This window comes from Terrapene carolina, unplaced genomic scaffold (assembly GCF_002925995.2).
Source record: "Terrapene carolina triunguis isolate 2854851 unplaced genomic scaffold, T_m_triunguis-2.0 Scaffold84, whole genome shotgun sequence".
NCBI lineage: Eukaryota > Metazoa > Chordata > Testudines > Emydidae > Terrapene > Terrapene triunguis.
Genome location: NW_020664435.1, coordinates 6,628,116 through 6,645,231, shown reverse-complemented (window position 1 = coordinate 6,645,231; position 17,116 = coordinate 6,628,116). Strand labels below are relative to the sequence as shown.

At 37.6% G+C, this 17,116-nt stretch overlaps 1 protein-coding gene across 2 annotated transcripts in view; it reads right to left on the bottom strand.

Moving 5' to 3' along the window:
* The window catches only part of TOP2B (DNA topoisomerase II beta), a 114,626-nt gene that overhangs the window by 45,576 nt on the left and 51,934 nt on the right, over positions 1–17,116 (bottom strand). For both annotated transcript variants that reach the window (XM_026649370.2, XM_024214542.3), the window contains exons 6-11: positions 15,174–15,271; positions 13,755–13,967; positions 13,499–13,672; positions 2,564–2,665; positions 2,333–2,470; positions 168–306 (exon numbers count right to left, since the gene is read on the bottom strand). In XM_026649370.2, coding sequence (XP_026505155.1) covers positions 168–306; positions 2,333–2,470; positions 2,564–2,665; positions 13,499–13,672; positions 13,755–13,967; positions 15,174–15,271 — 864 coding nt within the window. The remainder of the gene's footprint in view (positions 1–167; positions 307–2,332; positions 2,471–2,563; positions 2,666–13,498; positions 13,673–13,754; positions 13,968–15,173; positions 15,272–17,116) is intronic.

Below are 17,116 nucleotides of genomic sequence, written 5' to 3'. Positions count from 1 at the left end.
AGTTCATACTTTTTTTGACAGACCACTAACATAATGATAAACTATCTTTACAAACTTGTGTAAAACAGATTTAGAGCTTCTAACAGTGATTTAACAATTGTTGATAAAATTAAAGATATAAACATAATAAACTTCTTGGCATGAAGTAATCATATTAAAGCTCTTACCAGCATCATTAGCATCATCTAGTTTTGGAATGCCTTTGATTTTACTGTGCTTCACTGATGAACATTTTTTGTTCAGCTGAGTCTGTGCCTTGAATTTGACCCAGTTCAGAATACTCTCTACGATACCACAATTAGAGGCCTATAAATGATAGATTAGAGTTGTGCATGAGCACAGAAGTAGAGCTTCACACACTAACTTAAAATAATGCAGTAAAATGTAAGAATCCAATCTAAGATCCATTAGTGGTTTTCAAATTCCCCCTAAACAATTTTTAAAAAGCATGATTAAAAAAATATTCAAGGAACTAACACCACATGTACATTAGCATCCAAACAACCCCCAACCTACCCTTACTCTTCTTTTCTATCCCCCACATGTTTATTATTCTTCTCCCCCATTCCTACTTCCCTTCCCCACTTTTTTTTCAGTCTTTTTTCTATGAGTTATCTATTAAATTGTAAACTTTTAAAGTAAGGGACCTGTCTTATACTAGGTTTATGAAATGCCTAGCACATTTTAGGTACCATGATCCTGATTCTATTTACACCAAGGCCAATTTACACCTCTCTGGCAGCATAAAGGGAGTGAGCTACACTTACACTCACTTTAAAGACCTCTTTATATGTTCAGAATGGTATAAAGTGGCCTGAGTATAAATGAGAATTGGTACCTATATCAGCAAACCACCAGAACTCTACCCAGGAATTCTATGACAAGGCAAGACAATTTTATGCAGCACGAGTAACATATTTCTATAGCAAATATTTCCACATAGTAACTAGTTGTAGAGATAATTTCACACCAAAAAAACTACCACCGGAGGCAAATACCACGTGCTTTGGCTTTTCACTATTCCCTAGTCATAAAAAATCCACTGGTTAGAGATTTAATACCTTAAATATAAAATGCACACTTCTAGCAAAGAGTACACACACTGCAAATAAAAAAAATATTGCCAGAAATGGAAAATACTTAATAACGTGCAATTCTGGAGGTTGCATCCAGTCTCACATTATTATGATTTGTTGTTTTTCCCTTAAGTACTAAAAGGTTAGAAGAAATGCGGCTGATTCCATGTGATGAAACTAGGAGTTTTTTAAACTTTTTATTAAGGCAAAGTTATAATAAAATCTTAACATACTACATCGTCTATTACCTATTCAACATCAGGTTAATGTTCAAAGAACCCGGCTAACGATTCTGGCTTGCTGGGTGGGAAGTCTTCCTCCTCTGAATTTGCTAAAAAAGGTAGCCAAATTTCTAAATACCTTCCTCTTTTTGGAGCTTCTCTTGTGTACACACTTGGCTGTGGTATAGTTTAATACAGACTGTCCTTGTAAGGGAAAAGCTTTCACACCAAGTCTGGAACTAGTATTTTAAGACAAGGAGGTTGCATTTTTTTATTTATTCAGTGTAAATCTGTTTGATATTAGGAGTACAAGTTGTAAATCTCCTATTCACATGCTGCTACATTTCCATATAGGTTACTGGCACTAAAGAGGACTCAGTTTAATGAATTGTGGCTGAAATTTAATTCTACTTATTCTTATTTAATAGAGCCTTATAAAGAGGCACTGGTGAGGGGGAATCTGCATTTACACCAGTGCATTTGTTTAAAGAGGCTTTACCTAAACTGTATGAATTAAAACATAAACCCGTATTTTCAAGTTATATTATTGGAGGAGAGTATATATTTTTGAATGGCATATTAATAGTTGTATGTTACTTGATTCACAGAAGAAAAGACAAGTTCTTCTATGCGCCCTTTTCTAAATAGCATAAGATACATTTCAAAGGACAAAGTAGGGAAGATAATAATCCTCAACTCAAAAGGTACTGTACTACCAACGTTTGTAAATGCCTGTCTTTGTATTAGAAATTTACCAGCATAAATAGTATGTAATCTGTCATAGGTGGGTGAGCCATGGAAATGAAATCCACATGCAAATCGGGCAAGGGCACAGTGCAGCCTATTGCCCCCACTACTCAGACTAGAAGGGCAGCAGAAATCCCTCCATGCCATTTGCTGTTTGTTGAAGTTTCTGGATTCATAAAAATGCAGATTCTATAACCCAATTCATCTTGTACTTCATTTGGGAGCACATGAAAACCTGATCCAGGATGCAATTCCTGTGTTCCTATCAGAAAATCATATCATACTTACTGCTTTGAAAAATTTCTCTGATAGCTGGCACTTGGACCCAAAACTTTTAGGCTGAAGGGTCATGTTTTCCTTTGTCTGAGAATCAAAAGTTGGATTTTCAATCAGGCAATTCACAAAAACCCATATATGATTCTTCACCTGTAGAAAAAACACAGAAATCAATTCACTTATCAAAATTGTTGCCTCCATTCTTTTTCAGTGTTTGTTTTTAGTATATATGAAACTACTTGCCTGAAACGGTTTCACTGAAACTCCAGCTTTGTTCTTCTTCTTTACCACCTCAATCAATTTACCAACAATCTGATCCACTACATAATCAACATGCCTACCACCCTTAATGGAAAAAAAAAGAAAAAGAAAACCACTGAAATTCCAAACATCTTGCAATTGTGTTACCAAAAATTACTGTATTCATATTGAGGTTGAATAATCTATGTACAGTATGCCATCATTTATTCAAGAATATTTATCATTATATTATAATGTAATGCTACAAAAATTAGTTTAAAGCTTTTATTATACCATATAGTAGTCATCATCTGTGTGGATGCACAGATGCAGTGTAAGGCAAAAGGAGCTTTATATTTTGCACCCTCTGTGCAATGGCAGTCCACAAATATAACCCATGGCTTCACAATATAGTAGCATGCATGCCATCCCTGTTTGCCAGATAGCTCAGAGACCCTGAAGCTCAGTAATGGTATATGCAACTCCACATGACCCCCAGCAGGGACCTTTGCCTAACAGGCAAAACTGGTTTTAGAGTATAACACAAGCATCTGAGTGTGGGTTCTTTCTCATCAAGTCAAATTCTCCTCATTGCAGAGGTTTAGACCCAGATCCACAAAGGCAGTTATGCTCCTAACTTCTACTTGTAGATCCAGGCCTGAGTGTATAAAATCTGGCCTGCACATGCATCCTCAGATTTACACCATCCATCACTATTCCTTCCTTCACCTATGCAATTCATCTGTTTTTCTTAGCAGAACTTCTAAAACACTCCTGAAAAACACTGGCAGCTATTTGTGTGCTGCTAATCTGAAGCAAAACCTTTTCCTTGCTACTCTATGCCTCATATTAGTACTTAGGAAGAGGAGCAGACAAGTAATGACCTAGTAGAGAATCCAAGAAACATCCCACCAGCACAGAGCAGGAGGACTTGGGGAAGGTCAGCAGCCTTCTTACCACTGCTCAGGCGCTACACACACCCCTTATTCTATGCCTGCTGCTACGGCACCATAGACACAGGGGGGCATATACCTGACCATATCACAAAAGCCAGCTGACTACCCGCTCTTGGGACCATGGAGCATGCAGCCATTTTTCTAGCACTCAATAGCAGTCTGTTGGAATCCTGTCCAGCTACTGCCTGGATGCATAAGAAAAGGAAAGTGGTTCTCTGTACCCTGCACCTCATTAAGTGCATTTATGCAAGACCAAATAGGATTTTTTCTTTATTCTACCACAAAAGCTGAGAGTGCAGAATCCACAATGCCTGTCAGCTCCCCTCGTCCACAAATGGTAGCTCACAGGAATTCTTCAATTAGCTACGCTGTCTTCAGATGGGCCAGAATTATTATTTTACATTAATGAACTGAGACAATGTATTTAACTTCCAACTAAAATTTCTACCTTCCAACTTTGGTACAATGGAAACTGAATATAGGATACCCTTTACATCCCTAAACTTCTCAGAAGTTCAAACAGGAAGAATACTCAGCTACCATTTGTAAAAGCCGATTACTACAGGTTTTGCAATCAGACTCTACTACATCAGAACTGATTTTTTTTTAACCTGTAAATGGTATTTCTTCAGTGAATAAGGTCAGTCTCTAAGTAGACGGGTTTTCACTTCAGTCACATTAGAACAGGCACAGAAATGTCACAAGCAAATTAAAAAAATGCTGAGCACCCAGGAAGTTATCTTGAGGCTCCTACTAGCTTCCTCAGCTGCAACTCGCATAGCAATTACACTAAAAGAAAACGTATAAGGTGTAGGATCAGACACACCCATTTGGAATTAAACTGGTTAGGGATATAAAGGCAATTCACACAAGCTTTATGCAGGAAAAAAAATCAAATTACACCCTAACAGTGACTGTCCTTAAAAAGAGGCACATAAAAAAAATATGACAGATATAAGATATATCCTAAAATAGATAACTATAATTAAAATAAAACCACCACAAAGAGAGAGGCAATAAAAATGTCCTTATCCATCAGGTAAGAAAAACTGTCCATTACCTGAGTGAACAAATTTAGTCTGTTGTTAGATGGGATCTACAGGTTCTCTTAACACAGTAGGACAGAATTATTTTTAAGAGCAGAAAACAGAACAATTTTACCAAATACTGCATGTGCAGCAGCATATGTATTTATTTTATTTCAGATAACATCTAATTAAAGCATGCCTGGAGGACCACACAGGAGCTCCGCACATCTGTTCTAGGAAAATATTGCCTCTCAGCCCAGGAGGAGGCAATGGTTCTTGTGAAATGGGGCCATACTCCCAACAGCGAGCCCTAACTATTGTAAGCATCACTGATACAGAGAACCAGAGGTACTGCTGATGGCATGCAGTACATGCAGGCAGGCATCCTGCAGGTCTACAATGGTAAGTAATTCCCTGATACAATAGCTAGTAAGACTGATCAAACTGATGGTGATGAATCTGTTTAAACAGTTCAAGTCCAAGGTAGGACAACCTCCCCATAGAGGGAATGGGAATCTTCATCTAAGAGGAATGATATCACTCGTCTTATGGCAAAGAGGTGCTGGGCTATTTTTCATGCCCTAGATATCTTTTCTGGGAGTTGTGAGGAGAGACTGGAGGATGGGGAAGCTCATAGAAGTATGCAGTAACCATCTGCAACAACAGATATTCTTTATAATAATGAGTCTGTACTTTGCAGCCTTGCAGGATGATCCTCTCATCTTGTAAGTATGGTAAATCTCTTATTTCCATTGCTCATAAAAAGGGGATGAATACCTGAAGTTAGGTTTGGGGAAAGAGTAAAACCTGCAGGTTGAGGCTTCCATCCCTCCACCCATTAAATGGAGGTCATGAGAGATTTTATTCTTTAGGGCTTAAGTGCTTGATTTAAGGGTTCCCCAAACAGATGTCTGCTGCCATAGGAAAGTTGTATTTCGCTGAAAATTTTCCTCCAGATCAGTATCTCTGTCTAAGTGCACTGTAGGCTAGAATTAGCATAGCTTCTAATCTAGTTGAACCTGACAGATTCATGCAGTGCTGGTCCCCAGAATATTAGAGAGGAACTCTAATAGAAGAAGAACTCTGTGTGTCCCGAAAGCTTGTCTCTCTCACCAACAGAAGTTGGTCCAATAAAAGATTTTACCTCACCCACCTTGTCTTTTTGACAGATTCATGGTAGCCATTGTCCCAATATTCTGACATCTTATCTAACAATATGAAAATCCTTCTGGTAGGGTGGGAGAGGAGAATCTTATATAGTACTGGAAAGCTGGTGAACAGAAACCTTCAGCCAAGAGTAGAATTTATGGAAGCACTTCAGAAGGCCATTTGTTTGACTAGGATCTCAAGGGATGATGCCAATCTTTATCAGGAGAGAGCATATCTTCATCTTTTCAATAACCAAACTGTAGAATTATATTCTTGTTTATTTGTTTAGAGTTTACTGCAGGTTCCCTTGTCTTGGAGTTATGATTGTTCAGGTTAGACAAACTGCTGGAAAATTCTGGAAGGACAGCTGTAAAGTTTTTCACAAACTAAGAAATATAAAAGCCAGAAGGACCACAAAAAAAAAAAAAACCAACCCCAAAGAGGGGCTCAGTTTGGCTACTCTGTGTCTTTGCTTTTGTTGGATTTGTATGTGCATGTCCTTTTCCTTTTTTTTATTTTACACCACAAGTTGTAGGTGTCAAGCCTATTGAATCTCAGGCCATAGTGTTTCTTGGATGTTGGCACTGTATCTTAACTCGTTCCAGGATTTAGCTGTGCCTGCTCACCAGACACTGTCTTCACTAGTTCCTATCACTAAGAGAGAGAGGAAACTTCATTCAGCCATGAGCCTATGTTTCCAAACCACGCCTTCCAATTTGTCCTCAGGTGGACCAGAGACTGCCTTGCTGAGAAGAAATCCATGACTTCATCCTGAAGCTGACAGTCAACCAAAACTGTAGAGAAGGACCTATTCTTTTCCTTTTCATATCTTTTTTTTGTCTATATTTGTTTGTCTGAATTTGTTGGGGAAAATGACTAAACAAAATTCTTACTTTCATAAGTAACATTCCATCATTTAAAGAAAACTAGCTAAAACAATGCTGGTTTTGTAACTTGCAATTTTTTTGGACACTTAGGGTAACAAAGTAGAAGTGTTAACAACCAAGACCATTAAAAAGAATCCTAACACACCATGCTAGCTGTGGGGTATAAAAATAATATTTAAATAATTCTTATCACTATGACAGGTGACATTAGAATCAAGTACAACCCACATATCAACATTTGTTTCTGTACAGTTAGGAAAAGGGAACAGCATCAAAATCTGGCTTGTTCTCAAACTTATATAACAGCTCTGCCTCATCTGAGGGAAGAAGGATTAGCTTCAGCAAGTAAATAATACTTCAGAATAAGAGATAAATCTTGAAGTGCAGAACACCAAAGCTATTCACCAAGTTTATCCTGAAGGTTTCACAGAAGTCAGGTTCAGATACGTATATCTGTCAAACCAATTGGAGAGAAATGAAGAGTAACTGAAAGGACAGAAAGCAAACTCCTCTGCATCAACTGTTTGCAGTTTGTTTAAAGGCTCAGTATCAGACTGGAGAGAAGGAGGAGGAGGAGGACAATTAAGCCTTGATTGGTGGATCTGAAGAAGCTTAAAATTGGCCTTCTTTTTAAATTTATTTTTAGGCTTGCTATTATCCAGCTAAACTCTGGCAGGTACAAACACATTGGTCAAAATAACACATAAGTCTGGGGAAAGGGGAGAATACAGTCATACCTCAACGTCTGAATCTGTTTTAAAGTCTCTGGAGCATGCCTGAAGCTCTTCAACTGCTGAGTTGCTCCTCTCCAGTTGCCATTGTGGCTAAGAGGCGCATTACCTCAACCACCACCAACCACCACAATGATTACAAAGTTTTGTATAAGAAGCAGAGAGACTACGTCACACAATAGCACCCCTCGAGGCATTTACTGATTTTCTTATTAGCATTCCCCAATTTTTCAATCATTTAAGTCGTCACAGGCCTAACTAAAATCAGAGTAAGCAAGGCAAAAATGAACATTCAGAAATGAAGCATGAGAGCAAAACATTCATGCTGTTTACTCTCTGCAAAACAGAGTATAACTAAGAAAGCTGACAGGAGTCTTGAGACAATCTCTACTGGTGCTCCAAAACTGTATGCCTGGTCGAGGCTGTGTTAAACAAAACCCCATCTAGACAGAGAATAACCTTGTCTACTTGAAAAATTCTTTACCAAAAGCACTGAAACAGATAAAACCTATAGCAATGTCTTTAAAATCAAGGGAGTGAGGTGGAGATGAAAGCTGAATCTAAAATGTGAATACAAGAACTTTTAAAAATAAATATTTTGGTTTAGAACTACTTGAGCATAATTCACATAGGAAAAAAATGTGTTTGAATATAGTGATTGTGAAATTTGCCACGCTGACAATACTGTAGATTGAAATCCTCAGTTATTACAAAAAAGGTGCAAAGAAAGCAGCAATGTAAGCTTCCCTTCTCTAGCTGACTAATGTGCCTCTAACTCAGTGCCCACTAACTCTCTGTCAGGGTCAATCATCTCTATTGTAGATATGTACAACAGATATTCAGTGTTTGTAATGTACTAAAATCAAGGTCTCTACCTCAAAGAGTTTATAATCTAACAGACATTAAAATAAATAAAACAGTTAAGCTGTATAGAGACATCATTGATGAGAAGACCAATGAAAGCACACTTTCCTGCTTCAATGAACACAGGGAATTTGACTACAACATTTTAAACACAGGAAGTCAGTGACAGGATTGGAGAAGAGGTAATGTGGTTGAAGTGACAAGAAATAGTAGTTATGTTTTGAAAGTACTGTAGGGGAAAGAGATTAAAAGAAAGAAGGCCAAAGAAGGGAAGGGTACAGTAACAATGGCAAGAAATGATTAAGGAGTGACCAAAGGTTTTACTAGAAGGGATGGACGTTGATGATATCAGAGAAAGAAATGGCTGGATTTAGTGTGAGACAAGATATGGTGGAAGATAGTAGGTCAGTATCCATTCCCATTCAGTCCTTGATCTCTGCTAAAACTGCAGGTAATGGTTTCAATTAGTTCCAATACGCAGTCTGGACTTTTTGATATGAACACCTGAACTGAACTGAGGCCACCAAACCCACTCAACTGAGATCATGAAACAGCCATAAGACGATAATGACTTTTGGTCATTACCAAACTGGGCTGGCAACCTAGATGTCAAGGAATCTATATACACATTACCAATCTTCTGGGCCATCTAGTTCCCCTTCCATTTTATATTATAATTTAGTATCTCAGGAGAAACAGGAACACAGAAATTTGAAATGTGTACTCTATTTGACAAGATTCTGTAAAAGAGAAGAGTAATGGGGAAGTTTACTCTAAGAGTATGCCTACACTTGAAGCTGGGGGTATGATTCCCAACTTGAGAAGACATACTCACGCTACCTGTCAGAGCTAGCATACTAAAAACAGAATGTAGCTGCATCAGTCTGAGCAGTGGGAGGGGCTAGCCATCCCAAGTATATAGGTAGGGTCTCTAAATAGCATGCACACAGAGTGTCTAACCTCTCCCACTGCTTGTGGTGCCTCGGTTACATTCTATTTTTTGCATGCTAGCTCAGTGAGAACTAGTGCGAGTATGTCTCCTCAAGCTAGGAATCACACCCCCAATGTGAAGTGCAGACATACCCTAAGGCTCCAATCCTGCCATCTGGCCAAGTAAGGCAGATCCCTGCATCCATGCAGAGCTTCTCAACTTAAATAGTAACATGAACAACCATACTTTTCAAAAAGTAATAATAGTGATTTTTTTTTTAATCTATCCATTATTTGTCTCTTTATAAAGCACTAGACTCCAGTTTTATTCACAGTAAGAAAGTACTACCTCTCTAACAATGCAGGATAGTTCAATTTCCTGAAATTTAAATTTGTGCCCTGACATTTTAAGGAAAGAAAATCATAATAAATTTTTCAGTCTGTAAAAAGAACTATTTATGACAAATGTCTACTGACCTCTATATTGAAAATGTCCATAAAACATTGGCAGAACAATTGTTTTAAAAAAAGTATTTTCAACTAGTTTTATTATAATTTTACTCACCACATCGCTATAGTTCAGACTGTGTCAATATCTTTATTATAAATCCTATTTCAAATATTTATAACTGGGTTATAAAAATCTGTTTTTACCACTTTTAATATTTTGTTAAAATTGTAGTTGTTGATATATCAAAAAATTATAACTACTTACCTGTAATTCTTGGTCTCAGAAGATAATAGTTATAATAGTTCCCCACTCTTGGGTCCATTCCTAGTGTGCATAATTGAGTGAGGGATGTTGAGAGCTCAAAGTTAGGAGCCTTTAAACCATCTCACCAGTAGGTGGCATACTTACCCAATAACTTACAGCCTGTAACTGCCCCAACTGTCAGTACACTTTAATGCAAGTTCACACGACTGAAAAGCTAGCTCTATCTTGCAACTCTGAGGGGATGTGGAGGGATAACTATTATAACTACCACCTTCTGAGAAAGATAATTACAGGCACATAATTTTCTTTTCCCAAAAGGTAAGTGTTATAATTGAACCCCACTCTTGGAGACTCAAGGCTGCAGGGATGTGTCTAATAAAATGGTAACTGGTCGGTTCCTACACTGATCTACTCACTGATCCTGGTCTACTCTTAAAAGTTAGGTCAACATAGCTATGGCCCTGAGTACCATAGTTATGCTGATCTAACCCCTGGCGTAGACATGGCTATGTTGATGGAAGATTCTTCCGTCAACTTTGCTACTACCAGTCAGAGAGATGGATTACCTAGAGCAATGGAAAACCCCTTTTGTTGCTGTAGGAAGTAATGTTTTCACCCCTCAGCTCACACTAGAGCGCTACAGCAGCATAGCTGTAGTGCTGTAGCTACAACACCACAGAATAAGTAGACATGGCCTAAAAGTACTATTAGCAGGTACTAAGGAAAGGCCAATAGTTTGTGTGGCAAACTGAAATTTCTATAACTTATATAAATGAATTGCAAAGTGGAGGTTTTCTATTAATTAGATATGTAAATACAATTGTTATAGTATCCGTTGTGGTGTTTATTTTTCTATTAATATTAAATTCAATTTATTTTAAACTGTCACTAATTTCTAATTTTCAATATGCAAGGTCTGGGCCACTGGTTGGATAACAACTGAGACTTTGATTATCTAAGAAGCTGTGGAAGGTGGAATACATCTCCTCCTCTCTTGTGGATGGCGTTAGCATGTCATTTTAAATTCTGGAAGGGGCTTGAATTTCTCACTACCAACACCAACAAATCTTAACACCACACAGCAGAGCCCCTGCACCCTCCCTTAAATTCATGGCATCCTTATTAGAATGTTTCTGCTAAAATGATCAGTACTGAAACATTAACAATGCTGACATATTTAAAATCATCATTTGACTTCAGAGCTAACAAATGAGCTGATTAATACAGTTCATACCTCTATTACAGCTATTGCTGAAGCTGTTTGAGAAATCAGGAAGACAACATTTAATAAGTTTACAAGTGTTTCATATTTGGAAGGTTAGCTACATAACCATAATAGCTAGAAACATTCTTTTAAATGAAATCTTAGATTCCCAAGTAGAATTCTGTAGCAGGTGGTAGATTCTGCAGAACTGTGAATGCACAGGGACCTGACCATTATAGACAGACAACAAATTTACAAAAACAGGGAGTGGTGCCTCAACATGCTACCTGAAGAAAACTTATTTTGTAACTGACAGGTTTTTTTTTTTTAAAAAAAGAAGGCAGGGAAAAGAATTACCACTGGCTGAAATGTATCTAGAAACAGAAAATGAAAGGATTTTGGCAAACAGAGCGATATACAACCAAAAAACAGCTGAAATGAGCTCCTCACCTGTTAGCAGATTAAAGGGAACAGGCAGTTGACGCAGTTAGTTACTAGCCATTATGTCTCATCAGTGGGTAGTTGCACATCAATTGCTGGTGAGGTGGATTACCGGCTCCGAACACTCCACATCCAGTCACATACATAAAGGCATGGATCCAAGAGTGGGAGAAACTAGAAATTACAACACTTACCTTTGAAGAATACACAGTACTTTTTTCTATGAATTTTCATAAAGAATTTCTGATAGTACACATGTGTAAGTGCATGATAGATGAAAACTGGACCAAAGGAGTCATTCTCAAGTCTCTTTCAGTAAAGTGTTATATTTACTTAAGATTCAACAACTGCTCTTTTTGTCCCCCCAGATAAATAATATATGTAATAACTTTCTATCAGAGACATTTATTTATACTCTGTATGTGAAATCACCTGTAGATATGATTTCCCCTTGATTCTTGACTTTTTTCACAAACTTAATATTAAAAGATAACCTGTGACAGACTTTTAAAAATGGGATTTGCACACTTTTTTTGCCTCTTTATGTTGTATAAAAAAGGCCTGAATTAATACAGGGGTTCTACTTGGGTTTTTTCATTATTATTTAAGAAATAAGAATATCAAGTCTGTTCCCCGCCCCCCGCCCCCCATTTTGACAAGCGTCAGTTAGGAATTAATATTAAATACATGTTTTTTTAAAAAATAACCCTGTCTGTACTCTGGATTTTTAGCAAAATATTCCCACCATTATGTCACTCGTTCAACTGCACTGAAGACATCAGTGGGATGAACTGTGTAGTAAAAATGACAAAAGCCACCAGAGACATGTCTACACTTATGCTCCCACCAGTACTACCACTCATTTCACTGGAGCCTTGACTACAATAGGGGCCTCACTATGTGCTACCACTGGTGCTGCTGAACCAGTGGCAGCAGTGCACTGGTAGAATTAGTATTAATATTTTTTTGTACAATTACCTACCATAGACCTGACTAAAGAGTTTTAAACTGTCTGATTAAAAATCCATTTCCTTCTCAATAATTCACCTTTCAGGGATACCCATAGTTAAGCTTCCCTAAAAATAGTTTAAACAGTCACCAGAGAATTTTCCCTTCCTTAGGTGATCCTTGAATTGAATAAGAACTGCTTTAGCAGCTCTTACATCACTCACCCCCTGCAACTTGTGCAGTGGATATCGCCAGGATATTCTTGCAACTTGGTGATCCCTGGAAGCCATCTGTAGCTGGTACAAGTTAAGGTTGCTCTAATTGGTGCCAGACAACTGGCCTGGTGCAGGGTGACCCCAGGACCAGGGGAAGTACAAAGGGGGCCTAAAGTGAATTTTACACTGTTGTGAGGTGAGCAGATTGCTTCTTGGCCATGGCTGTTGATTTGGCTCTTATCAATCTGTGGCTTCTTTAGTCAACATTGAGCCTTCCAGTGTAGAGAACACTTGGATATCTCATGTAAAAACACAAGCAGGGGAAAAAATAACCCCAGCATTTTAGGCCTGCTTTATATGTCATAAAGAAATAACGGGAAAGTAAGAAAAAGGTGCAGAAAGAGAAGGGGGGAAAAACCTCAAGCCCATTTTTTTAACCACTTTGCAGGTTACTTTTTGTACATAATCTAATTTCCAAACAAGTATCAGTAATATTTTATTGCAGTATGTTTTTTAAAAGGTAAGTATAAAAACGCTGTGAGTGCTAAACAATAGTTTCAGTTCATTTCACATCCTTACCCAGTATCATCAGGTATATTCATAAGTTATTTGCATCACTGCAAATGACTACTAGTATTTTAGAATAAATAAAAAAATGTATTTAGAAATACAGTTCTGCCATGAAGAGATTTTGATTGCACTCAATTGCCTTGGCAGGCTATTGTATTTCACGTTATAGGATTAATTCACTCATTTTAATTTTTTGTATACAAAAGATTTATTTATGAAATAGCTAAATAGGCATAACTTTAGTGTACATTTTTTATCCCTTACATTTCACTCATTTAAAATATACATAAAACTACTCACCTTTGTGGTAGCTATGCTATTTACAAAGCTGATTTGCTGAAACCCTTTTTCACTTAAAGTGAGACACACATCCCATCGTTCATTCGCAAGTTCATGAATAACTTTGAGTGCAACTCCAGTTTCATCCAACTTGTCCTTTACGTAAAGATCTACGTAACTCCGGAATCCATTTACCTGTGGGTTCAAAAAACATAAGCAATTATTGTCCTCCTACTTACCTATGCAATTTATAAAATATTTTAAATAGAATTCTTACAGGTAGTTTCTTCCCATTAAACATAATTTTGACTCCTTTGCATGACCCAGCCAAATCATAAGCTCTTCTTGTCATGAGGGCCATAATATCCTTGTCAAGCTTTTCCATCTTAAATTTAGAAAGATCTGGTTGGAATGTGATGCATGTGAAGTCATCTCCTTCAAAATGCTTAATCTTGGGATCAGAAGTCTTCATCATATTGTTCAGCCAAGTCTTTAGAAACAAATTTTAGATGTTAATTACAATCGTCTCTTTTTTTTGGTAAACTAACCAACACAACTAAACAGCATAACTAATACCCCCCTTTTTTCCAGTTTCCAGTTATTCTAACTTTGCACTAAACTGCAGCATGAAAAATTTGCTTATTTCACCTTACAGATTTCTCTGCTAACACAGTAAACACAGAATCAACTGCTTTCCCATGTTCTGCATGAGTATTAATATGGTGATAGGCTCAATGGCTTTGTGGAAGTGAAACTATGCAGAGAGATCATGACATCTAACTGTACAAGAACAAACCAAGCAGCAGGCTGATTGTCCAAGTTCTTTGCTGGGGGGCGGAGGGTGAGTGAACATGAGACAAAACAGCTCACTTGTGCAAATTTTTTTCTTACATAATTTTTCTTGAAAATGCCCAATGTTAAACTTTGCAAATTTTAAAAGCACGCTCTACAGAAATCTACATTCATGCCATCATTAATATGATTTTTAGCAGTTCTGCAGAAAATATAAAAAAATTAACAGCCTGGTAAACAACAGCTTTTTACAAATCGTTTGCTGCCCATTACAGTGCTATACTGAATAGTTGGAAACTGAAGATTTATCCACCAAAGAGACAGAGTAAAAGCAACAGCTGTGAAAGATTCCAAACAGAATACCCCTAACCAAAGTGCCTCAAACCTATATCAAAGTGACCACCTCTAAGAGTGAGAAGGTAGATCAATTTACATGCCCATTCAATCCTTGGTCTGTGTGCTCAGAATGTCGACAATAGACTAGACGGGTTGGTGTATTTTACAAAGTGGTTGCTGGTCCATTAGGGTTAAGGATATTAATAAGAAACATACACAGAAAAAACTGTTTAGTATATGATTGTACGAGGTTTTGTTTTATTTAGATTTTTAAAAATAAGGAGCAGGACAATCTTTAAGAAAGTACTACGATTCTCAGACTACTGCAGTTCCTATCCATTTTTAACATATTAATAAGATTATAAAGAACAAATATAAATGTTACTCGAGAAAAATTCTTCAAATCTAACGAGTACCAACAGTAATTTTACTCAATTAACCTTGGTGCCTACATAATTGTTACTGCTGAATTTTCAATAATTTATTTTATGGATCTCAGAAAATGTGTTAAAAATTAAGTTTCTAATTAGAAAAATGTAGACGAGAAAGATCAAAGACACTTGCATACCTGTTTGAAACTGTGTTTGTATTCTTTGCAAGCAGTTTCAACTGTAAATTTTGTACTGAATATATTACAAAGTTTTGCACCATAACCATTACGACCACCTGGAACAACAATTAAATGTGGTAAGTTTTTAAAAGCAGAAATTACCTGTATCATATTACAAATTACTTCAATGAAATAAAATGTTCCCATATCAGGGATTTCTACCAGGGGCAAGGGACCATGCTAACAGACATCAGTAAAGGACTGGGACCTAATTTAGTAACTTTTTGCCCTGGAAGTTCACAAGGAAGTTGCACACACTGTTTGCATTTTACAATCTGACTGGGTATCAACCTGGGACTAAATGTTACCCATCCATGGGGAGCAGTTTTGCAGAAGAGGTAAAGGGGTGCTTTACCAGTCCTGGAATTCCCATGGATGCACTAACTCTATGGGCAACTCCTGGCAAAATCCCATGAATCGTGATATTTCTTTGAGAAAAGGAAACATCTCCACACACATTAGACCCCCTCTTTTGGCAACACTCTCAGAAACCCTGCTGCCAGTGACTCCTGATATGTCTGCACCCCAAATCCCCTATTCCAAGGGGAACAGAAGGTACAGAGTATGGTTAGTTAATCTAGTATTATCTACAGCTCATATTTCCACTTAAAAATGCACTAGGGATTGGGTTAAAAGTTCAGTGAATTTTAATAGAATCAGATCCTATGTACATGGTGGCATATGCCACAGCATGACTGCTTCCCAACTTCGCCCCGACCTGTCCTTGCATATACACCTTAACACAGAGAACCATATCTGCATATTGTTTGCATAGAGAAACTTCCCTGGTTTTCCAGGGATGAGGTAAAAAATGAGCAGTATAGCTACTGCTTCCCTCTTCCACCCAAATGTGGACACATTTTGCTCTTTTGCTCCTCTTCCTTGCATGGAATGGAGGGGCACACAGGAACCTTGATTATAAATGTAACTATTTAAGCTATAATTATACATCACAGCTCAATTTAATATTCAAGAATGTGAGGGAATAGTATCCCTCGCTTAAATCAAGCATGGAGCAAAAAAGCCATATCCAAGGTCCCAAAAAACTATAGCGCTGCACCTGAATCCCGACCAGCAATGTACATATTATTCCATTCTTGGGTGTCACTTGAGAAGAAACTTGCAACCATGCCACATTATCATAGTTTAGATGCACTAGAATGAAAAAAAAACTTACTTTCATTTGTGACCTAAATCAGGATTATTATGTGTTTAAGTACTGAATCGGGGCCTAACAGTCTGCATCATCTAGTCCACTAAATTTTTCCTTCTGTTTTGCCAGTTTAACATTTTTAATATTTGTGTATGCATATAAACTATTTTAGATTAACCTCATATGATGTATTAAATGTAAATTTGTAATTAATTAAAATATATTATAATATATTTTGAATCCTGAGATTATACAAAAGAGAATATATAATATTTAAATAGTCTAAGAATTGGGATTTTCTTTGTCAGGACAATGCTAAGGGGACAGCTACATATAAATGGGTGTTGTTAGTTACCTGCAAGAATACAGTTCTCTCTAAACCAGGGATCAGCAACCTTCGGCATGCGGCCCATCAGGATAAGCACCCTCGGCAAGCATCCCTCGGCCCGCGCCGCTTCCCGCAGCCCCCATTGGCCTGGGACGGCAAACTGCGGCCAATGGGAGCCGCAATCTGCTGAACCTGCGGACGCGGCAGGTAAACAAACCGGCCCGGCCTGCCAGGGTGCTTACCCTGGCAGGCCGCAGGCCAAAGGTTGCCGATCCCTGGTTTAGGATCTTGGATGCTAGATAGTGTCATTCATGAGAAAGTCAATTTGTGCTATTATTGCGTCTTCTAGGGAAAACCAACATAACAGTAAACGTCATTGGAGATAAAGGAGTTACCCAGAACAATGGAATTTCTGTTGAA